The sequence below is a fragment of the Lissotriton vulgaris genome, chromosome 11 (genome assembly GCF_964263255.1).
Source record: "Lissotriton vulgaris chromosome 11, aLisVul1.2, whole genome shotgun sequence".
Taxonomy (NCBI): Eukaryota; Metazoa; Chordata; class Amphibia; order Caudata; family Salamandridae; genus Lissotriton; species Lissotriton vulgaris.
This window is the reverse complement of record NC_141699.1, coordinates 1,085,686,075-1,085,710,718: the sequence shown is the minus strand read 5'-3', so window position 1 is coordinate 1,085,710,718 and position 24,644 is coordinate 1,085,686,075. Positions and strand designations below refer to the sequence as shown.

At 44.5% G+C, this 24,644-nt stretch overlaps 1 protein-coding gene across 1 annotated transcript in view; it reads left to right on the top strand.

Moving 5' to 3' along the window:
* Positions 1-24,644, top strand: part of LOC147684182 (cytochrome P450 2J2-like) — an 88,059-nt gene that overhangs the window by 22,470 nt on the left and 40,945 nt on the right. The window contains exons 2-5 of the mRNA XM_086944595.1: positions 363-525; positions 8,790-8,939; positions 21,180-21,340; positions 21,891-22,064. Coding sequence (XP_086800721.1) covers positions 363-525; positions 8,790-8,939; positions 21,180-21,340; positions 21,891-22,064 — 648 coding nt within the window. The remainder of the gene's footprint in view (positions 1-362; positions 526-8,789; positions 8,940-21,179; positions 21,341-21,890; positions 22,065-24,644) is intronic.

The following is a 24,644-nucleotide window of genomic DNA, read 5'->3' as shown; positions in this document are numbered from 1 at the left end:
CATCCCCTCCACCCCCGGTTTTCACTGCGCCCGCTGCGGAGTGGCAAAGGGAGGGACCACCAAGGGCGGCCAGAGGGCTAGCTACATCACTGCAAATATGCAATGCATCCTAAATGTATTAGTATTTATTACGCACTGCCAATCAACCACTTCAAATGGCTAAAGCACAATATTTCAACAAAGCAGAACTACATACCAGTTTGAAACAGAACCCTTGTCCATATTACTCACACTTAGGAAAATGTTTATTAATCAGATCAGGGCCCATAACAAAACCATATGTTGCTCACCAGGAAACCAACTGTACTGTTCAGACAGTTTGGTGTCAGGCACATAATAGCTGTACTTTTGTATCCTTTCAGCTTACAAAAAGATATGGAAACACAATCACCGTGTGGATTGGACACAGCCCCATGGTGGTGGTCCATGGATACGAAGCTGTGATGGACGCCCTGGTCACCAGCTCAGATGTGATGAACAATCGCCCATTAACTCCATCTCTAAAGGACTATGCAAAGGACAAGGGTAAGCTTGAGGATAATTAATTCTATTTATCATATTATTAGTTGTAAAGTTTACATTAAAGACTTAGGGCCCCATTAGGATGGCGGGCGGATCGCTCCCGCCGGGCCCGCCTGCCATCCTTGCAGCAAAGACCCCCGCCATATTAATATGGCTGGGGGGGTCCGTGGCGGACGGAAAGACTGTCCGCCGCTATTACACCCGGTCAACAATTCGACCGGGCGGAAAAGGGTTCAATATGGTGGCGGTGTCTGTTAGACATTGCCAGCCATATTTGGATGTGGGCTGAAAGATGCCTTTCCATGGTGGCATTGCCGCCACGAAAAGGCATGCGGTGTCTGCTTGCAGGGGCCCGTTGCTGGCCCCCAGGGATGTGGGGGTGCACATGGGGGGTACCTATGGTACCCCCCTGCAGTTCCATGCACAACATGGCAGGCACTGCGCGGTGCCTGCCATGTTGGGCATGGAAGTGCACAACATGCCTTCCTGGCATTGTGGCTGGCGGTGCTGAGTGCACCGCCCGACGCAATTTCAGGAATGCAGGATGCGCCCGCCGGTGTGGCAGGCGCATCACAATGTATGCAACGGGACCCCCGCACCAATGGCGGGCGGTTCCATTCCACAGGGGGCCGCCCGCCATCCTAATGACCCCCTTTGGTGTCTCTTTCAAATGGCAGCAGGTGTATCGAAACAAAAGTAAAGCACATCAGAAAACCCATAGATCTGCCTTGCATTTTGAGATATAAACCAATAAGCCAGGCCGATTGCCTTCCCCAGGTGAGGTGACACAGTTGAGGGAACAACAAAGGTATGGGCAGCTAAAGTGTGCATGGGAGAAGCATGGTCAGCGAAGGTGTGGCTATCAAGAACAAGAATAACAAGCACAGACTACAGAGGTGTGCCACAGAGATGTTTCAGAGCAAGGGAAAAGTGGTCTCTAGCCCAGGGCGCCAGCCTTTGAGAGGTCCAGCTCTGTTCTCCAGAGTCCTGCCCTGATGACTTTGAATGATTCTTCAAAATTGTTTGTTTTAAATACCATTTGCCTTCAATTTAATTCTAATATGAGTGATGTGTGGGAGTCTATTGCACACAGTGCTGAGAAATATCTGTTTTTCAGCATCATGCAACACCCATAAAAATATATTTTTCTATCAAAGCAGGACCTTTCATATGAGAAAGGTCACAGAGATTATTTGTAATAATAGTAGTGAGCTGCTGTTGCATTGCAATATTGAAAACACACTCACTATCCCATGGCAGTATATAGAAACAAGCATTTGCAATGCAATATGTCTTGCATTTTTGAGAGTTCGAGCTATTGGCGTTGTAAATGACAATGTCTTTTCCCGATGTGAGTTAGTAAGTTTATTGTGTTGATTATTTAAAATCTTACAATATTGCACATTCGAAAAAAGTCAATAAAAGCTATATTCATACATAAAACAGTTAAAATATCATTCAAAATTTAAATATTTAAAATAGTTACATCTCCCAGTTTCCTTTTTGCTGTTGTTAGAAATTTTACAAACGTAGCATTTAAAATAATATCATTCGAGTCCAAACACCTTATTAGGGCCTGCCTGCATGACCTTATGCCTCGTGCATTTAGAGGAATCTTAAGCAAAGTTTTTCTCTCCTGGGAGAGTTCCGGACAAATACAAAGAAGATGAAGGATATCCTCCTCACAGGCGTTGCACAATCTACATTTGGTTTGCGTTACTGTTCTTGCCCAAGGTGGACGATGGCACAGGCCTGGCATTTTGCCGAATCTTGCATTTAGGAGCACCTGTTTATTTTTTTCCGTCCAAGGAGTCACCAAATATTGTTGGATTTCTTTCTTTTTAGAACCATTTATTATTGTCTGTGCATGTTTTCTTTTGGCAAGGATCGCTTTATCGTTTAGAATAGATAGATAGCTTGCAGTTTTGTTAATTATCCTCTTAAATGATGTCTTGGTTATATTTGTATCCCATATTGACGTCACTTCAAAATCTTTTATCGATTTCGTTAAGTACAGCCCTGCCAGAGAGTTCATGTCATTACTTAATTCTTTCCATAAGAGTTGTGATATTTCATTTTGGTGATCAGTTTTTATTTGGTTCCAAACTTTTATGAAGTGTGCTTGCCTTGTGTATTGTTGATTAATTAGTCCAAAATCCAACCTTACTTGTGCAGGTGAAGCGTTTGCTGGTAGCCTAAATAATGCCCGATATACTCTGGTTATGTTTTTATTCAGGATTTCAGTATCCCTACCCATTGCAGCTTCACTACCGTATGAGATAGTCGGTTCTAGTCTTGCAGAAATAATACTAAGAAGAGGGCTGTACGTTAGGCTGGGAAGTGATTTCTGCACAATTCTGAAAGCAGCAGACAATGCATTTGATTTCCTTCGGATGTCCCTTTTTTGTAGTTGAAAATTGCCTTTTGAATCAAATAGAACCCCCAGGTATTTATATGACTCCACTTGCTCCAGCTCGATGTTATCCATATACATTTTAGTAGTGTGTTTTTTTGTATTATTTTTAGTAACTACCATAATCTTGGTGTTTGTGTCGTTTATGACCATACCATTTGCCTTAGAGTACGTGTGAGTCCTCCTAATTAATAGCTGTAAACCCACTTTGGTATGGCTCAATAATATCACATCATCTGCATATAATAAGTTTGTGAGCCGCTTATCTGCTAGCTTCGGGGGGTGCGCATTTTCATTATCCAGTATAGGCGTTAGATCGGCAAGAAACAAATTAAAAAGGAGGGGAGCTAAAACACAGCCTTGTTTTAGGCCTTCCTTTGCTGGAATCTCCTTAGATAATGAGTTGCCGTCCCCCATCCTCACACTCACCCATGTGTCTGTGTACAAAAGACGAATCAATTTAAGTAGTGAGGAAGGTATTTTCATTGTCTCGAGTTTTTCCCAAAGTAAATTCCTGCTTACACAATCAAATGCGGATTTAAAGTCTATGAAACATAGATATAAAGGTTGCTTCTGTCTAATTGCCTTGTCAATAAGTAGGGTGAGAATAAGAATTTTTGTGGTTGTACCCAGTCCTTGAATGAAGCCTGTTTGATTTAAAGGCAATTTGTTGTTGTCCGCCACCCATTCTTGTAATTTAGTCAACAGGATTCTGGCAAACAGCTTGGCGTCCGTGTCTCGTAAGGTGATTAGCCTATAGTTTTCTGCCAGTGCCCAGTTTCCTTTTTTGTAAATTGGGGTTATTAAGGATCCTCGCCATGACTTGGGGACAGTTCCTGTTAGTATGACTTCTAAGAATAATTTCTCTAGAATAGGCGCCCATAGTTCGGGGTTTTCCTTAAAGAGTGCAAATGGTATGCCATTTGGTCCGGGTGCACCGTTTTTCTGTTTTTTTATCAATTTAATTATTTCTTCTTTCTCGACTGGTATTTGCATATCCAATTTGTTATAATGATTGGAAGGTTCCATGTTGTTATCATTTTTTCCCTCATAAGTCTTATCCGACGTGATTGTTTGAGTAGTGTCCTGATTGAGGTGGTTCCTCAGGTAGATCTCCCATTCCTGCTCAGTTAGCGGTGATGAGACTACTTGCTTATTGGGTCTAGCCAGTTGATTGATAATTTTCCAGAAGTCTCTTGAGTTCTTCTGCTTACTGGCATAAAGTAGTTTTGCCCAGCTTTCTTGTTTTACTTTATTTTTCTCACACCATATTAATTTTTTTAGGTTTTGATTTAGTTGCTTCAAAATTCCAATATTTTCTTCTTTTACTTCTGGTTTCTTCATTGACCTAATAACCTTGTTGCGATCTTTCTTTAATATCGTAATTGCATATGGCAGGTTTAACTGCGGATCCTTGTCCCTGGGTAAGTCATTCCTTCTTCGGTTCTTATTTGACTGCAATTCACTTTGAGTTCTGATTAGTAATCCAGTGAAGTTTTCCATTTGCTCAATTCCTGATTCTAGTGCAGTATCTTTAAAGCATGATTCAATGAGCCTTTCTATCTGCTCGTTCATTACTTCTTTGTTGCCAACATTCCAAAATATTTTTTTATAGTTAGTTGTGCCAATTTGCCCTTGAACAATGTGGTTTTGTTCAGAGTGTAGTGGATGTATCAACAGAAACGCAGCTGCAGCACTGCCTAGAGGAGTTAGAATGGAGGAGTTACTGGAGGTGTCCAGAGAAGCTGCTAGAAGCACTGCCTAGAGGGCTAGGAGTGAGGAATTACCACTGTGAACAGAGACACAGCTGCAGCACTGCCTAGAGGACTCAGAATGAGTCAGTTACTGATGGGATCAGAGAAGCAGTTAGCAGCACTGCCTAGAGGACTAAGAATGAGGAATTACTGATGGGAGCAGAGAAGCAGCTAGCAGCACTGCCTAGAGTGCTTAGAAGGAGGAATCATTAATGAGACCAGAGGAGCAGGAAGCAGCGCTGTCAAGAGGACTTAGAATGAGAATTTCTGCTGAGACCAGAGGAGCAGGTAGCAGCGCTGTCAAGAGGACTTAAATGAGAATTACCGATGACACAAGAGAAGCAGCTAGCAGCACTGTGTAGAGGTGTTTGAATGAGGAATTACCAACGGCCACAGAGAAGCAGCTAGCAGTATTGTGTAGATGACTAAGAGTGAAGAATTACCACTGGGAACAGAGACACGGCTTCAGCACTCCCTATAGGACTTAGAATGAGGAATTACCAAGAGGACCAGATAAGTAGCTAGCAGTACTGCCTAGAGGACTAAGAATGAGGAATTACCACTCGAACCAGAGAAGCAGCTGCAGCACTGTCTAGAGGACTTAGAATGAGGAATTACCATTGGAACCAGCGAAACAGCTGCAGCAGTGTCTTCAGGACTAAGAAAGAGGAATAACCACTGGGACCAGAGAAGCAGCTAGTAGCACTGTATAGATGACTAAGTATGAGGAGATACCACTGGGAACAGAAAAGCAGCTGCAGCACTGCCTAGAGGATTAAGAATGAAGAATTATCACTGGGACCAGAGATGCAACAGCAGCATAGCCTTGAGGTCTAAAAAAAATGAGGATTTACCACTGGGAGCATTCTAAGTTAAAGCGCTTGTAACAGAAGTAGGACAACCATATAAAGTGAAGCGTTTGGCTGGCTCAAAAGTTACCTCACATTTAAAAATGTACTGAAAAAAGTTACAATGTAACACTGCCTAAATAGAAAATGAATACTATTAGAGGTGTCTGAGAGTAATACTAGTGCAGTAAGACACTGGTTCCAATTTAAAAAATCATCAAATGTTTGCAGTTGTAAAAGCTTTTTAAAGGTGTAATGGTTTACTTGGACCTTGTAGCCAATTCAAACCTAACATAAAGACAATATTATAGCATTAAGCTTTGAGAAGGGCAGTCCTGCCAAGCGTCACGCAACAGGTGTGACGCTCACGCATTTCAGTGCGGTGATCCGCATCACCGCCCTGAAATGCATTATCACGCATTTTTGCCAAATGCCAGGCGCGCCATCAGCGACGTCTGTGCCAGCCTCTCTGCTGCTCCGAGAGAGGTGCTGGTTGCTGAGCCGAGTTCGCAAATAGTTAACCAAAGCGCTCTCAGCTCTGTGGAGTCGCTGAGAACGCTACAATGTATCTCTACACTCTGCCCAGGCAGCTGCCTGCTGTTGGAAACAATGAATGCGGTAAATGGTGTGGCGCCAGCTAGGCGTCGCGCGGCTTCAGAGACACTCATTACCACACAGGGGGGGGGGGGCGGCAGGCTGCCCTCTCAGCAGTCAATACTGCAGCTGTCAATCTACCCATGGGGGCGGGGATAATCCGGATGTGCCGGCGGAAGTGTGGAGAAACTAGGAAGTAGGCAGAAGCGGCGGGGAATCTGAGAGAGTGCAGGCGAGACTCGAGTTTCTCTCGTGCCATGGCCGCCTGCCGCTCAGGGGCCGCAAGAGCGACCTGGGATCATGAAGGATCGATTGCCGGTCCGCCCCCCCGGGCCGCCCCCCCGCTAAAAACACTGTAGGCTGCACCTTGTTGACCTTGCCGCATCGTCATTAACTGTTGATTTATTGCCAAGTACCACGCATCGTAATTAACACGCATTGTCATTAACTGATGAGTTAATGATGATGCTGGTACTTGGCAGGTCTAGCAAATTACAACAGCCGACAGAGTGACACAAATGGGTGCAGTACATTTAAGTGTGGAATGAGCTGACCTTGAGGTAGCGCAGGCGGGAACTCACTGCTGCACTTTGCAGCGCGTTTTGCCTGGTGACTAGGCCAGGGCTCCGTGGCGTAAGGATTTGGAGATGCTCCAGACCGTCGTTTACCTGCTACTGATAGCTACAAACTGGGGTCACTTCACTGAACAGACAGCCCTCTCTCTGTGACACAACCAGCTGCCACCCGTCGGAAGGTCGTCATATCTGCCATTCCGAGGGAGGCGGAAGAACATGGCTTCTGCACGCACCAGGTCTTTACTCTTCTGCCACGGAGGGCTGTTGTGAAGATATGCATTGCAGCATGGCCCAGTCGGGTCAGCTGAAATCTTTTGATGCTCCTTGACCATCTATTGGTGTTCGCTAACAATTAGCGAGCAGTGACACAAGACAGCCCTGGCAAGTACCAGCGTCGTTGGCGTTTGCAGAGGAGAGCTGGGGGGCATCACACCCACAAGAAGTAGACCACTGAGCGGGCAATGTGCTGTCTGTCACCAGTAACGTGGAACGAGGAGGGCAGTGACATCGACTATGCATTGTTGGGGTAAGTGTCACTAAGCACAAGTTACATTACAAAAGGTCACTCTTTTTTTCAGTTTCTGTCTTTCTGCCCATGTTTGTAATGGTCAGTGCCAATTCACCCATACCTTTATGCCCCATTCATGTGTCCCTACGTTTTGTTGTGAGTTCCCTGTGCCTTTCTACCCCGTATCTGCCTTAAGATGTAGTAGGGTTTCTCATTCGTGAATGGATGTACTTTGTGATATTTATGTGTTTCCCATGTCTTCATTACTTCATTTTGCTTGTGAGAAAGTGTCACTCATATTGGTTGAAATGTCACTCATAATACCACTGAAATTATGAAAATGTCACACATGGCAATGTGAAACCTTGGCAGCTATGGAAGGGTTAAAGAGATTGAAACCTTATCTTACCTCACAGTCACACAGTCATTTGCACAGAGCTCTCTCCAGAGGCGCCTGGCCTTCCGGGCGAGGGCACATGGTTTTCTCCCATGCAGAGCCCACGCGGACACCCAGCGCTCCCTCGTGACTTCGCAGACCCAGGTTCTTCCCTGTGGGACCGACCCGAACGCCGCAGCCTGCTTCCGTGAGGCCGAAAAACGGCCGGCCTCGGGTCGGCGTCGACGGAGCGAGAAAAATGGGGGGAGCTTGCAGTGGCGCGAGCCGCGCGCTGAGAGCGTGACGTCATCCCGCGCGGTGTCCGTTAGGGCAGAGCGCGTGGCGCCGGTGCGCGCGTGCGTCCCTTGGAAGCTTTGCCCACGAGGCGCCTGTGGGGCTTAGCCAGGGTTGACGCATACATTTTACACAGAAAAGTATGTTGTGACATTATGCAAAGGCTTGGACACGAATCTTAAGAGGGCAGACTGGAGACCAAAGTAAACTAAAGTTGGCTCCCTTTTCATGCCTATCATGAATCAAAAAATGACATTGATATTGTCATTTGCGTTATTAAAGGAATCCAGAAGATGAATAGTTGCCCTAGCGGAAACCCATAATCACCAGGAAGCAGTGGTTTGTTGTTTCTCTTACCCTTCTTTTTGTTGGGTGGTCATAGTGATCTATTGTGTAGCATTTTAGCACGTTTATCGGAGTCTAATATTAGACATACCTGAGCTTATTTGGCAGTCAAGGCAGGAAATCAGGTTACCACTCTCAGGTCAATGACTTCTTCAGTGCCCATTACCTACCCGAGAAAAAAGGAACACGTACGTATTATCACACCATTTACCACTGGTTTTAGTCCAAGTATGCCCATTGCTCCTGGTAGTAATACGCCCTACTAACAGTTCTAAAAAGTTTTCCTCAAAATGACTGATGTGCTACTGAGGTAGGCGGTCTTCGATATTAGGAGTGCTCAGATGATCTGCAGAAGATAATGGAAAACTGTGTAAAGAAAGATCTGTTGAAGTGTATACGTCTGGCTGTTTGAAAGGAGGGAGTCTCCGCTTCAGGTATGAAATGGAATGTGAGGATGGAGTGACATTGTCATGAAATCTCTTAAACTTGCCTCATATAAACAAGGCTTATCTGGTCCAGATATCAGTCAGAAATAAATAATGGGTTTGTGTTTGCTACAGGGGTAACTTTCTCCAATGGGAATACATGGAAGCAGCAGAAGCGCTTCTGTACAATGGTGCTACGCAATCTGGGAACTGGAAAGAAGCCTCTGGAACAGAGGATCCAGGAGGAGGCCAGGCACATGGTAGAAGGCTTCACCGCTCAACAAGGTAGGCATAAATCTGTGCAGTTAATTGATGAGTGAGTCGTTAGAAGGTCATAGGTGAAGCGGTGAGCCTCTGAAATCTCCAAATCAACCACACGATTATGTCTTTTGAGGCATCCTACTGGACTGATAGACATACTTCTAAATGTATGTACAGTTTGTACAAGAATTCTAATATTAGTACAAATCTCCTGTGGTTTGCTCGTCAACCCCACTGTTGCACACATAAAAGACAATTAGGCAGCTGCACTCCTGGCTTGTTCTTTGATCCTCCTGTGACCACGTTTGCTTACCCAGGGGTCATGAAAGCAAGAATAGAAAGGTAACAAGGCCATACAAGCAATATGTACTTTCTGCAGCTTACACTCTGCAGCAAGCACAAGTCTGTTTTGGGACTAAGGGTTGGACAGTGGATCAACCATCTTACATCTGTGTTATTGCAAGGCTTTGAAGGTGTTATGATGTAATTTCTGCTATAACTGGCATGTTGGTGAATTCATATCACGAGTGTCCATATGACGGCAATGCTGAATTTTTTTATTATTATAGAATAATTACTTCATAAGCTTTAATGATAGTTTTCACAGTGAATTGCATAACATGTTTTAATCATACATACTAAAGACAGAATCTCTTTGGCAACCAGTTAGGGTCTGACTCAAACTCTCCCATTTCAAATGAAGATTGAGGCAGAGTGGTAACCTCCAAGCTACTAGTCCTTATAATCAAAGGTACTCTGGATCACTTCCAGTCCTATTCTGTTCTGGCTCGTAATCTGCCCACCGTTGTGAATTTCTCTGAAGAATTCAACCACATGTCTGACTTTGACCATTCCATAGTCTTCCTTCAACCGCTCAATGGTGTTTCAAAATTCCAGCCACTTAGACCTAGTTGTGATTTCCATGATGTATTGCAAAATGTAAGCTGGCTTTCTTGCTTCCTGTGTAGAATCACGGTGAGAGGTAAATACCCCACTGAGCTGATTTAAGATATGATGACAATATCCCAAGGCAATGATTGAAAGAGGCTAATCTAAATAAGCCAATGGTTGACAAAAGTCTTCTTTATATATATGAACAGCAAGAGGTCATGCAGACAGCTGAGCTGCCAACACAGACCTAATGACTAGAATAGATTTATTAAATATATTTTACATTATTCCTTTCAATCCTTCCAGCACCTACATATGGGATATCTGGTACTTATATTTATGTATAACAGACCATGTGGATACCCAAAAAACATTAACATAGCTCAACTGGCAAGACGGTGGGCACATATGAGGGGGAACCTTCCTCAGCAAGTACACCGAGATGCAAACCAAATCATCATCCTTATAGTTCTTCTCACTCATGAAAAGATGATTATCTAGAATGCAATAATGAATTGTATGAAACCAGTTCAGAATCCATGACCATTCTTTCAGGGCACTATGCAAACAACACCCTTCAGCATTTGTTGTTTCCCCTTTTTGACAATCATTATCTTAAACATTACAATTCTTGTGTCAATCAAGCAAGGAGAACTTTGCAATTTCCTCATAAGTAGCAACATTGCACTAGACATTATATTACTTCATAACACACCAGCGTGACCACCTGATTACTGGTCATTGCTGACACTGTCTCCAGGCCTAGTTTTTCACCTAAAAGTTATTCATTTCACTGGTGTTAGACTAACACCCAGAATGCAGTTGGCTATTAAACAAACGTCTATGATCTGGCTGGAGGTGGTCACCCTATAAAACACTCCATTCCTTTCCCTGATCATGAAGCATTTTCAATTGGGTTGCATGTGCCCATGTCATGCAGAGAGATCTGATTTACCATCACTCATCATTTGTTCAGTTGATAAAAAAAATATTGTCCATTTATAAGGACATTATTAGTGAAAGAGAATTAGTCACAAATACTTCATGAAATGCCAAAAGAAAACAAGAAAATTGCCAATTTGCAGATCAATCAATAGTTCCTCTACACATTTTAACTGTCTCTTTGATCAGGCCAGACAGCTAAATATTACTATACCTTTAATTTCTTCAGCAGAAACTTCTTTGCAGCCATTCTGTGGAATATACATCACAAGAAGAACCCATGAATGTTTTTTTTTTTTAATTAATGTGATTTCTTATTTTCAACAACATTAAAACATTGTGATCAATAGCATAAAACATGTCAATGGCGTTGTCTTAACATAACACGATTCACCTGAGGTTGGCACAAATAACACGTCGTAAAGGAAGGAGAATGAGGCCCGAAAACACCCACAGTGTCAGCGTAAAGAAATTAACAGACAAATCTAGGCCTCAACATGCCACCCATCTTCAGCGGCCCACTGAACTGTCATCTGGAAGACATAATAGATATGATTTTAATAACTGTCACCTTCTTGGTACTATTCGGGCCACTAAGATAGCATGGCATAGAATTCAGCTTTTGCCTAAATAATTACATTTTTGTATTTGCCTAAGGCTGCCTTGAAAACCTATTTGTCCTCACCTTTATAGACAATACGCCATCTCCTTTCTGCCCTATTACACAATTATTTTAACTCACGGAGCGAGGGATTGTACCATAACTCAAATGGTTTAATTTCTTTTAAAGAAATGACTGCATTGAAGGTTTATACAATTTGTTTCTCCGCAGCAGCATAGTCGTTCTCGACGGAGCTGTCTGGATTCAAATTAGCGTCACTTAAAAATAGGCCTAGCCAAGCCAGGCCTACTAAGCTTATTCCATGCTCTTACACTATGGGCCTGATTAGGATTTTGGCAATGCCGCTCTGTGTCCGCCCTGCCGCCGCACCACCAAACCCGTGATCAGGTCGCCCGCCAGATTACAAGTGTTTCTTGTGGGCTTTTTTTAACGTTCCAACAGAGGTGCCCTGAAAATGAGTACTGCAATACGAATCCCAAAAACAGTTCCTGCACGGCATTGACTATAAAGTCCATGCCGTGCAGGAACTGTGGTACATACACCCAGGGGGGGGGGCACAAGTTGTTCCCCACTGAATGCATCTTAGGGCACAGAGGCACAAGGGGTGGAGAGGAAACTTGTAATATGCTTGGCGGGACAGCTGCAGTATATGCGTGGAACAAGGCTATAACATGAAATGGGCACAACAATTCACACTACACTACTCAGCAAGCTCCAGCAGCCCTTTCATACAGGATCCCACTCCAAGACACCAAGACACCATCCTTGTGTTGTCCCACTGAACATCTTGACCACCACAGGAGCCATCCACACCAGCAGCAGAATAATGATGTAGCCAACAGGGTTGGACGAGGCTGAATCAGAGACTTTCAAGTTGATAATGTGCTGGTTTTTTTTTTGTTGAGTAAAATACACTATTTTATTCTTCCATGTATTTTACCATGAGGAGATGATTTCCCTGACTGTGAAGTCTCCCTATAGTAAAGTATAGAGAAAATGTTTTAAAAAAATTAACTAAAAAAATAAATATTACAAATAATTTTAAGTTAAATATTAATATACATTCATTTTATGTAACTACTTTAAAAGTAGAACAAAACAACAAATGATACAGCACTATTAAATACATTTGTTATTAAAACTTTAGTCAATGGAAACATATTAAATGTAACTCTTTTTTTATTCTGTTTAAATTAAAAAATGAATTCTGAACTACAGCAAAAAAATGTTTTTAACATGCGTTAATAAGTATTAAATATCATGTATAGAATTCATTAAAATGTGTTTATTTTCATTAAAATGTATTCAAATTAGCTTCTAAAATTATTCTATAAGTAAATAATAAATATGTACTATTTTTGTTTTTTAACATTCATTTATATTTATTTTTACTTTTAACTATTTCAAGTAATGTAATTTAATTTAATCTCATTCCTACAGGGCTATATTTTAAGTCCGTACCTCCATTATTAGGTCTGGCGTTAGGCAAGACCTTTTGCTTTTACTAAAGTTACATGTATAATATGGTTACTTAAGAGGGCTTTCAGCCACCTCTTTTCATCCATTGGTCTGAGGTTGTGTCATTCACATTTTGCTTTTGCCAACTACAGCATAGGGCTGTGGGTCAGCCTACTTCCGCCACTGGTTAACTTCACTTTGAGTGACTGCATTTTTCCCTCTCACAATTAGCACATCAGCACACAAAGTAGTTCCCTTCAGTCCCAGTGTTTTTGTTTTTACCTTTATAAATACTTTAGTGTTACCTTTATGTTTAGAACCAGAGATGAAAGCAAGATGCTTTATACTAGGTGTGAGCACAGGCCACGTTCCACGTTCAGTTCCTGTCTCCTGCCAATGTTGTTGTAAATTCCTTTTGGGGTGTCCTTTGTTTATCTGACTGCTGGCATTTCACAGCCTCCATTTGAAACTGTTCTGTATTACGTTATCTTCTTTTTACCAAGTGTGCAGTCCACAAACCGACAGTAAAAAACAGCCTTTATCATTTTAATTTGTAACACTTTTTGAAAATTAATTTTATTATGAGCTTTTCTTTCTTTCTCTCTTTCTTTCACTCTACCCTTTTTGTTTCTTTATTGCTTCATTTCTCTCTTGCCTTCTTTATGTCCTACTTTCCTTTCTTCTTTTCATTTTTCTTTTTCTTCTTTCTTTCATTTTACTTTCTTTCTTATTTTTCGTTCATTCTTTCTTTCTTTCCATCTTTCTTTTTGTCTTCTTCCCTTCTCTTTCCTTTCCTTTCCTTTCCTTTCCTTTCCTGCTTTTTTTCTTGCTTTTATTCTTTCTTGTTTCAAGGCAAGAGGCTGGTAGTTAGTGGCAGAACCATTTGCCTTTTTGGTCTGTGTTAACTAAGACCCTTTGATTTTACTAAAATTATGTTGATGACACAGTTATAGGGGTTTTCAGCCACACTTCATCCATCTGTCTGCGGCTGTAGCCCTCACAAATTCTCCTACCCACTCAAGCATGCATCAAGGGGCAATGCTTCAGTCCACTTCAGCCGTTGGCTGAATTCACTATGAGTTTTTTTGTTTTTTGTTTTTAAACTTCATTTGTATTATTTTGCAAAAGTACATGGAGGTACATTTTCGTGTGGTCCATAATATGCAACATCAGATATCAGAAATAGAGGCATGCAATGATAATAGTTTGTGCATGGCATTGCTAGCAATTACAATGTACAGTCTTAGGAGGACATATCGAACATGGGCAGAGCAAATCAGGTCAGTTGTCACAGTGCTAGCTGAATATATATATACATTCTGTCAGGGAAAAAAGATATTCCATAGTAGTATAGAGCATTGTATCAAGGGTCCCAAAACAGTCACTTTTCTTGACACCGATACAATATACCTCACAACTCTCCGTACAGCACATCCACAATAACATAACATAGGCCAATAAGTACAAGCTATGACATTGCGGCAACTCCCTCCATGTGTCCATTATCTGGGGTATTACCATGTACGACCCCTCCGAATCCGATCCTGCAGTGCTCACAAGATAAGTTTTTAGTGGCTCCCAAATATCTCTAGGCCTACTTGCCAGCGGTTGTGTTTCAGCATAAATGGAAGTTTGCTCTTGACAATAGATGACATCAGTGAGCCAGTCCTTAAACTTCGGGGCCCTCCCCCGTCCCCAGCGGCATGCCACTCGCCATTTAGCCAATAGTAGGGTAATGTCTAGGAACTTTCTGCAATGCTTGGGTGTTTGCATAGTATAACCTAACAGCATTAGCAATGGATCCCTTTCCCCACCATGGCCTCCAAAGCCTTGTGCACCTGCGACCAGTATCCCCACACAGCAGGACACTCCCACGCCAGATGCAAAAATCCAGCCCCTGCCCCATTACATCGTTCGCATCTATCATTGTCAGATAATTTAAATCTATATTTCTTAGCCGGTGTATAATACAGTCTCTGCAAGAACCTATAATGAATAATCTTGAGTCTGCAGCTAGCTAATATATTGGCTGTGACCCCACAACAATAGCTCCACTGTGCATCAGTAACCTCCCCGCCCAGAATTTCGCCCCATCGTAAACAAGCTGACCGTTCAAACCCCTGTCTCCGCTCCCTAATGCTACCATAAATACTAGATACCAAGTGCGTCACGTTTGCGGAACCCAACATACAGTGCAGAGGCTCTCTGGCTCCTGAGGAAAATCTGGTAAGATATCCCTCTTTCCCTAGCGCAGCCGAACATAATAAAAAATCTCAAGTGATGTGGGACGTGTAGCCCCAAAAAACAGAGTCATGGACCGAAATTGTCCCTCCAGGAACAGATCGCTCCATGTAAGGACCTTGAGGCGCCGACAGAGCATTTGGAACCCCTTTTCCTGCAACAACACCAGTTTGAGATGGTAGGTTAGTGGCAGTCGCACCGAATATAGCAATGTAGTTTGTAACAGTGTCGCTATTCGCCTCCAAGCATTAATCGTGCATGTCACTGTCATGGGTGGTGTCTCTAAGGCCTCATCTGGGCCATGTATAAGGCCACTCAGGGTTAGGGGATGCGCCACCCAGTCCTCCGCTGCTATTTGGGGCATAAAAGGCATAGGCGCCATCCAGTGATAGGCTTAATGGGCCTGCGCACTCATATAGTATCTTCAAAATCTGGGATATCAAAGCCTCCTTTAAATAAGGCTGCGCCACAACCGACCATTTGAGCCGCGGCTGTTTTCCACCCCAGAACAGTCTAATCAGCTTCTTTCGCAATGTCTTAAAGAAAAAGGCACCCGGATAGTAAGGGACATTTAAAAAGAAATATAAAAAACGTGGCAATATCACAATTTTAATGAGCGAGGCTCTACCAGCCATGGATAAGGGAAGGGAGATCCACTGTGTAAGGTTGGAGGTCAAATTAGTAATCGCAGTGCCACAGTTAAGTCGAAGCGTCTCCTCCCTGGCTCTAGACACCTGGATCCCCAAGTAACAAGGTCAGAATGGCACCATTCTAGGGCAAAGTCCAGGGGGAATACGGGAACAGCAGGAGTGAGTGGGAAGAATTGAGATTTGCCCCAATTGATTGGCACCCCTGATAATCTACCGAATACCACAAATTCACGCAGTAGAGGATTTAAATTTTGTTGCGGGTCTATAACGTATTGCGTTAAATCATCGGCATAGTGGGAGATCGCAATTTGGCGCTCGAAGCATTTAAACGCGCTATCGCGATGGAGCTGACGTAGCCGACATGCTAGGGGTTCTATTGCCATGGCAAAAAGAAGAGGGGAGAGCGGGCACCCCTGCCTAGTACCCCGCGTTATAGTAAGTGAGGTGGAGAGATGCCCATTAATAAGGACTTGAGCTGTAGGTTGTGTGTATAGTAGTTGCACCCAAGATATAAATAGTTTGGGGAAACCCATTCTCTGCAAAACGGCAAATAAATATTTCCACTCAACCGAATCGAATGCCTTTGAGGCATCTAAAAAAAATCGCAGCAACAGGAAAGTCAGGCGCCAGTTTGAAGCAGGGAGAAAAGAGTGCGCAAGTTGTGGGTAGTAGATCTGCCGGGGACGAATCCAGCCTGATCCGGGAGTATGATTTTTGTCATCAGGAGGGACAGACGAGTGGCCAACACTTTAGCTAAAATCTTTGCGTCACAGTTAATCAATGACAACAGACGATAGGAGTCACAGCCAATGGGATTTTTCCTGGGCTTCAAGAGGGAAGTAATCACCACTTCCTGCATCGAGCGGGGCAGGATCCCCACCTCTAGCGACTCTTCAAACACCTCCTGGAGCACAGGAGCCATAATGTCAATGTAGCATTTTTTAGAATTCAGCGGGGAGACCGTCCAGCCCCGGTGCTTTCCCGTTTTTGAGTGACATTATCGCCTCCCTTATCTCATCCAGCTCTAACGGGGCACTGAGGAATGTCCTGTGTACGTCACTTAACCAACAAAGGGCAATATCCCCCAGAAAGTTTTCAAACTACACCTCTCCCACATTCTGCGTGGTGTACAATTGACCATAATGCGACGCAAATATTTCCAAGATTCCCGCAGTATCTTGGCATGTCCCTCCCTCTGGCTTGTTAATTTCCAATATGGTGTTACTAAAACGTAGGTTCCTAGTGATCTCCGCCAATGCCTTCCCTGGTCTTTCTCCTTTACAGTATCTAGTGCTGTCCCCGAAACTTAGCCTCCCTCACTGCCTCTTCCTCATACTCTGACAGCTTGGTCCCAAATTCCATGTGTGCCTGTCTCGCCTCCCCATGCACCATGAGGGCCTCCAGCCCTCTCAGCTCTCGGTCCAAGGCATGTATCTTCCTTTGTATATCTGGAAAGACCCCAAAGCTCTTGGAAATACAGTACCCTCGGACCGTGACCTTAAATGCCTCCCACACAACCTCAACGCTGTCAACTGATCCCTTGTTGCCGGGGAAAAACCCAGCAATTTCCTCCCCAAGTTCCACCTTGAATACCTCATCCAACAATGCGTCAGGCTGAAGACGCCACTGTGGCCTAGGTCTGTCACATCCGGGCATGCGCAACTTTACCAATACAGGACTATGATCAGAATATGTTCGTGCCCATGTGCCAGTGTAAGACGCGAAGTGTGTCCCCTCAGTCCGCAGTGGATAAACAAATCTCCAGCTATCTAGTAATCCTCCCTCTTCCATAATACCCTGCAGGGCTTCTCTAGACCGGCTCTTGTAGTGTGCGACTCCATCCGCCCTATACTGAGCTGGTATCATGGCAACATTAAAATCCCCCCCCCCCAAATAATGTGCATAGATCCAATATTTACAATCCGACCCCACAGTGCCGTAAAAAATTCTGGCGTATCGACATTGGGGGCATAACAGTTCACTATAGTCCCAGTGTCAGTCCCCATTCCTCCCCATACAATAACATATCTCCCAGAGGGATCAAGTACCTTTCCCAAAACCAGAAACTGTATTTATTTTTTAATCAGTATGGCAGTGCCTCTAGCATAAGCCGAGTATGATGAATATAACCGGACACTCGCCCATCTGCTAGCAAACGTGTTGTGAGCCTGTGAATGGAGATATGTCTCTTGGAACAGTGTGATGTGCACCTGGTGTCTTTCCAAATATGCCATAATTTTCCTGCCTTTCCTTGCATCATCCAGCCCTCGTATATTCCATGTCATGGTCTTTAAGGACAAGTCACTCCCTGTCCCTGCCATCCTGTTTCTTGCATGCTATAAATTTGCCCTGTAGCACAATCGGGCACATTTCTGCCTCTCCACATCATTATTTGTAACCGGACCGCACTCATGACCTGCCTCCCCTGCACGGAAAAAACTTTCCCAACCCCGCCACCCCCCTCCCACTGAAGCATCCCAATCATGTCAGCCATGTACCCTCCCACCCTACTCCCCCCAAAAAAAAAACAAACCATGATGCAATAGGTGTATTCCCATTCGGGTGTACCTCCAGATGACGCACTTAAACCTTGCTTCCAGTCAGGGAACCGCCAGCTCTCATTAGTCCCCATTACCAGCAAGGGTGTCCGGTTAAGGTCACGAAACATGCTACTTCCCCCATAACAAACTTTGTATATGAATCCTCAACAACAGGCACTAAAACCCAAGTCAGCAAACTCTGTTATACATTACAGTCTTCCAGTGGTAGTCAGTCCTACAGCTATTCCACATCAGTGATCACACATCCACAACCCCACAGGTTACATCCCTTCGATACTGCATGTTCTCACTCAACATCCGACAGTGGTGACTCTTCCAGTCCTTCTTGTTCATCCGGGACATTTTTACGCCGTTTTAGCATCTTCAAGAATTTCTCCACCGACTGTGGCGTAGTATGGATAGTTTGCGTTCCCTGGTGGGTGATGCGTAGACGCGAAGGATACAATAGAGCATAGTCCACCTGCTCCTGCCGCAACTTCTGCTTTACTCCATTGAACTTCCGTCTCTCTTCTAGGACCCGTACCGTGAAGTACGGGAATATGGTGAATGGGACTCCGCTGAAATGAAGTTGTTTCTTCTCTCTTGCCACCTTCAGGACCGCATCGTGATCCCGATAATTAAGAAGGGGCGCTATAATGGAGCTAGGCGCCCCGTGTTGGTACTTTCTGGCACACCTAAAATTCTGACATTGTTACGGCGGCTGCAAGCTTCAATATCCTCGTTCTTGGCATCTATGATTCGCATGAGCTTGTCCATTTGAGTCACAGCCTTTTTCAATTGTTCCGTTACATCTTCAGTGTCAGAGATCCGCTGCTCTACCTCCTTGAGCCGGGTGTCATGGTTGTCCAGCTTGCGTGTGATATTATCCATGCGAGTCGTGAGCGTATCTACCGTATCCGCTATTGTTGCAAATCCCTGCCGCATTTTGGTAAGTATATTGTGCAACTCGCTGTCTGTAGCAGTGTTTTTATCAGACGACACCTCCATCGACCTAGTCTCTTCCTCCTCAGGCGTCTTTTTTTGGTTTCTTTTAGCCTCGAATGTGAGGCGCGGTTGGCGAGAATCCAGCCTGCCCATGGTGCACCCCTCCTGCCACCTCAGCACAGACCTGGCTAACTGTATATGAACTCCTCACAAGAGACCCGTCCAGGCAGCAAAGCAGCAAACCTCGCAATCCATGCCAAAATGTCCGCAGCGTCACTCCCGTCAGCTCCCACACTCCAGCAATGTTAGGCAAACGCCTTTCGAATGACTTCAGGAATCCAAACTGCTCACAGTGTAAAAGATATGCTCGTACTTTCAGCTTTGCGCTTGTCAGCCCCAGAGGCAGACGCCGCACTTGCGACGATCGCCAGGCAGCATGAAGTCAATTAACTACCTGCAGGGTGATCAGCTCAAGCACCCACTGTGGTCGCCGCCATTTTATAAGTCTCTCGGGAGCGTTAGGTCCAGAACCATCCGCCAACAGCATCCAGAAGTCTCCCGTTATAGTATTTCTGAGCTCCCTCCCGCCAGTATCGGGCAACAACTTCTTCTGCCCCTGACACCTCTCAGGTATGTTCCAGGTCAAGGGGTCTGGTGAGCGCACTCACACGTCCCACACCCTGTAATGGAGTCGTATTGCCCGCTTATTGTCTTCCACGCGCTCCAGTCACTCGGCAGGCACAAAGAACAGGATAAATTGCCCACTCGTCCTCACCGTCAGATCTGCATCATTTAGGGCCAAGGAGCACTGATCCAAGCAGCCATTGTTAGGCGCGACCCCCGCGGGCCTCCATGATGGCCGCCGCCATGTTAGAACTGCGGCCGATGCCCCGCTGCGTCTGCACTCCTCCACCCGTCGGCATCGGACCACTGCAGGCACACGATGTGCTGAGACCGCAATACAGCCCGCCGGAGTCCAGCAATGTGTTTTCCTACTCCCACAGCCGTTCACAGTCAGCCGCGCACAGGCGACCGAGCACTCACCCCGTGCGGCCCGCTCACCACATGGAGACCGCGGTGCTCCCGCAACAGCCGCTCCTCTCTCTGAGCTCCACAGCAGCACCAGGTCACCTCGCAGGCGTATCGACTGCAGCAATATCACCTCCAGTTGCCGCAGGACAGTTGATGCAAGCAGTCTATAGGCACCACTGGCCCTAAGTCGAACAGGGTCAACAGTCCATGTCGTCTCAGCGGGACGTAGAACAGGATAATTTTAGGATAAAAAGCCGGACAGCCGGAGCCTCACGGAATCGCGGCCATTCCGCTCGTGCGCCACCTAGCGCCCCCTGAATTCACTATGAGTTATGGAGTGTTGCCCTTTAACAAGATTTACATCCACATGCAAAGTACCTCCCTTCAGTGTCGGGGAGTACTATGGTAATTTGTGCTTGTTTGAGACCAAAAATTTTTTGCCTTTAGTCAATTTATTTTTTAGATTGATGAACACCCTCTAGATCCCGAACAATAAAGATTTCAAAACCATTACAAAACAAGAATTTCCAAAAGGCTAGCAACAATGCCAGACCCATTGGCTTTGCGAATGCTTTTTTCTATGGGAAGATGTTGTCGTACCAGGAATTGGCCATGTGTAGGGCTGAACATACTGCAAAACTGTAAGTTACAATGAAAGTGTAGTTCATGAATACCAAAAATTAGTAAACTTACTCAATAGGGTAAACTTACACAAAAGTTTATGCTGGGAATCAGGCCATATAAGTAAATTTGTGTTGTTATTAATTTGATGTAATGAAGTCCCTGACTGTGAATAGGCGGTCTGTTTAAACAAATGTACAAAAAATGTGACATTCGTGTTTTTGCAGAAGGGCATCCATTTTGTATCTTGTCATTTTTGATCATTTGTGATCACAGAAACTGGAGTTGCATGAACACGTGATGGTGTCTTCTCTTTTCCCAGGGACTCCCTTAGATCCATCTTCCCTCATCGGGGGTTGTGTTGCCAATGTGATCTCCTCTTTGGCGTTTGGGCATCGTTTTGACCTCAACGATAGCTCGTTCCATCATCTGATCGAAGATTCAAATTACATCACGTATTTCCTGGGCTCCAACTTGAGTCAGGTAAGGAAGCCAACTTTCACAGATGCTTATATATTGCAGATCGTTTGTTAACTAGGCCACTTCTGTAGTGCTTGTTGGAGGGAACTTAGGGCCTGATTTACTTCAACGGCGATAGTTTTCACTTCCCGCCAAGATTATTGTACGTCTGCTTGATTTAAATTCGGGTGAACAACAGTTTGACATCACTTGACACTTCTTCATCTCCACAGTGGTAGGAGGTTTGGCTATATGTCCACCCACCTAATTTGGATAGGCAGCCAAGTATCTGTTTTTGAATGCCTTCCACCTATTCTGGGTTTGGTAGAGCGCAACAGCTACCCCAGCAATGGGGCGTCCCGGCGCCTCCAGGAAAAACATGGTGACAAGGGGTATTGAAAGGTGCTCAGCCTTCCCCCTGCCATGGGAAACTACATCATTGTGACTGAGTTCCCTCTCTGGCAAAAAAAAAATAATGCTTGAGTCTGTGCTACCCATAATATACACTTTCATGCAGTATTATAACAGATTAAGATGATAAGCATTTGTAAAGGAGCCTTCTTGTTCGCTGCAGGTGCACAATGCTTTTCCATGGGTGTCGCGAAATTTCTTAGGACCTTACAAGACACTGACTGCGCATATAGAGCGAATGAACAGCTACGTAAAGAAAGAGATCAAGGAACATCGGGAGAAACCAGGAGGGGAACTACAGGATCTCATTGACTTCTACCTGGACCAGATGTCGAAGGTCAGTAGCTGGAAAGTTTTGTTGGCCATTGTGTAGAACAACTGTAAGTAATCTTTAATGAGACTAACTTTAAAGGGGCCAGTGTATAAAAAAAAAGTTTTCTTACCAGTCCCGCATCACTAACAATAGATATTACAGATTGTGACTTTGTTTTGATGATGTCTGGGGGTGTTTCCAAACGTATTGTGACACCATTCACCAGATGGCCCCTTTAACATCCGGCAGTATGCCTGAGCTTTTAAAACCTATTTTTTGCTGTGTTGCCTTGTGTTCTCTGGAATTCTTATAAAGTCACCCAAAGTAGCACTGGAGCAGATGTATAAAAATGGTTAGTTGCTAGAAATAGATGACCTGCCACCCTATAGTGCAAATACTCATAAACTGGGTCAAACGCATCACAATAAATTTTCACCAGCATCTTTGCTGTGGTGAGTGTATCTTCTGTTGTGGAGTTACAATGTGCTTTGAGTTATGCTTAAGATACATTTTCCATTGTAAAAGCATTTTTTGATTTGCCTATAACTTTAGACCCCATAAACGGATTTGCACAAAACTTGGCAGTCTATTATGTTTTGGCATACCAAGTTTTGTGAAGATCCGTCCATAGGAGAAAAAAGTTAACGGGCAGTAAAAAAGTTGATCATTTCTCTTTTTAGCTCCTTTAGTACATCTCGCCAAAAGATATAGGAAAACAGCAGAACGGATTTACACCAAATTAGGCATGTAAGGAGGAAATTACCCAGAAAGCATAACCTTTCATTTTGGGGCAACTTCTTTTAGTAGGTTTAGAGAAATTATCGGAAACAAAGGTATAAAACAGGATTTAAAGGTTTAACAATCTGTGTTTTAATTCACAATTGACGACTTGTGAATCATGTCAATCACACTTCGAATTTTACAAAATGTAATTGGGTGGATTTGGGATGAAAAAATATTCATCCGGCCATCTTGAAACTCATGAGTCAATTCAGCAAGTTATGTGTGTTTCAAAACATTTGACAACACAAAGGTTTAAGTGTCAGTAAAAGATGGGCGCACTGCTAGAGATCAAAAGCGCATGAGTATACAGATTAGCAACCATAAGATTGGTGGTGCAACTGGGTGAATGGAAAACCTATGAAACCACTCAGAAGTCTAACCAGACGGCCGGCTAGACCCTAAACATTAGAAACAAAATACCCTATGCACACACATTCGAAAGTACAAACAATCGTCATATCATTGGATAAGTACAAAATGCAAAGGGTAAGGAAGCAGAATGACAAAGGAGTCTTGTGTAGACTGAAATCCTCAGTTCTTTATTTTTTTGACATAGAAACAGTCAAGTCAAGTCAAGTCAAGTAATTTATATAGCGCACTACATACCCAGAGGGTCTCAAGGCGCTTAGGAAGGGGAGGAGGATTACTTGTCAAATATCCACGTTTTAAGTTGCTTTCTGAATGCTAGGTGGTTCTGGGTAAGGCGAAGGTAAGTGGGGAGTGAGTTCCAAGTTTTGGCTGCCAGGTATGAGAAGGATCTGCCTCCCATGGTGGTCTTGTTGAAGCGAGGTACAGTGGCGAGGGCTTGGCTGGAACAACGTAGTTGGCGGGAGGGGGTGTAGAAGGACAGTCGTGAGTTGAGGCATTCTGGTCCGATGTCGTAGAGTGATTTGTGTGCGTGGGTTAGCAGTCGGAAAGTGATTCTCTTATTGACGGGTAGCCAGTGGAGGTCTTTCAGGTGACCAGAGATGTGTTCGTTGCGCGGGATGTCTAATATGATCCTGGCTGAGGCGTTTTGGATTCGTTGGAGTTTCTTCTGGAGTTTGGCGGTAGTACCTGCGTAGAGGGTGTTTCCGTAGTCCAGACGGCTCGTGACCAGAGCATGGGTGACTGTTTTCCTGGTTTCGGTGGGGATCCAGCGAAATGTTTTTTTGAGCATGCGAAGAATGTTGAAGCAGGATGAAGAGACGGCGTTGACTTGTCTGTTCATTGAGAGTGAAGAATCCAGGATGACGCCTAGGTTCCGTGCGTGGTCTGTCGGGATGGGTGCTTTTCCAAGGGCTTCCGGCCACCAAGAGTCGTCCCATGCAGAGGGGGATGTACCTAAGATGAGGACTTCTGTTTTATCTGAGTTCAGTTTCAGACGGCTGTGTTTCATCCATTCGGCAACTTCTTTCATTCCTTCGTGTAGGTTAGTTTTGGCGGTGCCGGGGTCATTGGTGAGAGAAAGGATCAGTTGAGTGTCATCCGCGTAAGAGATGATGTTGAGGTTGTGTTGGCGGGCGATGGCCGCGAGGGGGCTCATGTATACGTTGAAGAGGGTGGGGCTGAGTGAGGATCCTTGTGGTACGCCACAGATGACTTCAGAGGCCTCAGACTTGAATGGTGGGAGGCGGACTCTCTGGGTTCTTCCGGTGAGGAACGAGGTGATCCATTCAAGTGCTTTTCCTTGTATTCCGATGTTTCTGAGGCGTTGTAGAAGGGTGCTGTGGCAGACTGTGTCGAATGCTGCAGAGAGGTCGAGGAGGATGAGGGCGACTGTGTCTCCATTGTCCAGTAGAGTTCGAATGTCGTCTGTTGCTGCAATGAGGGCGGTCTCAG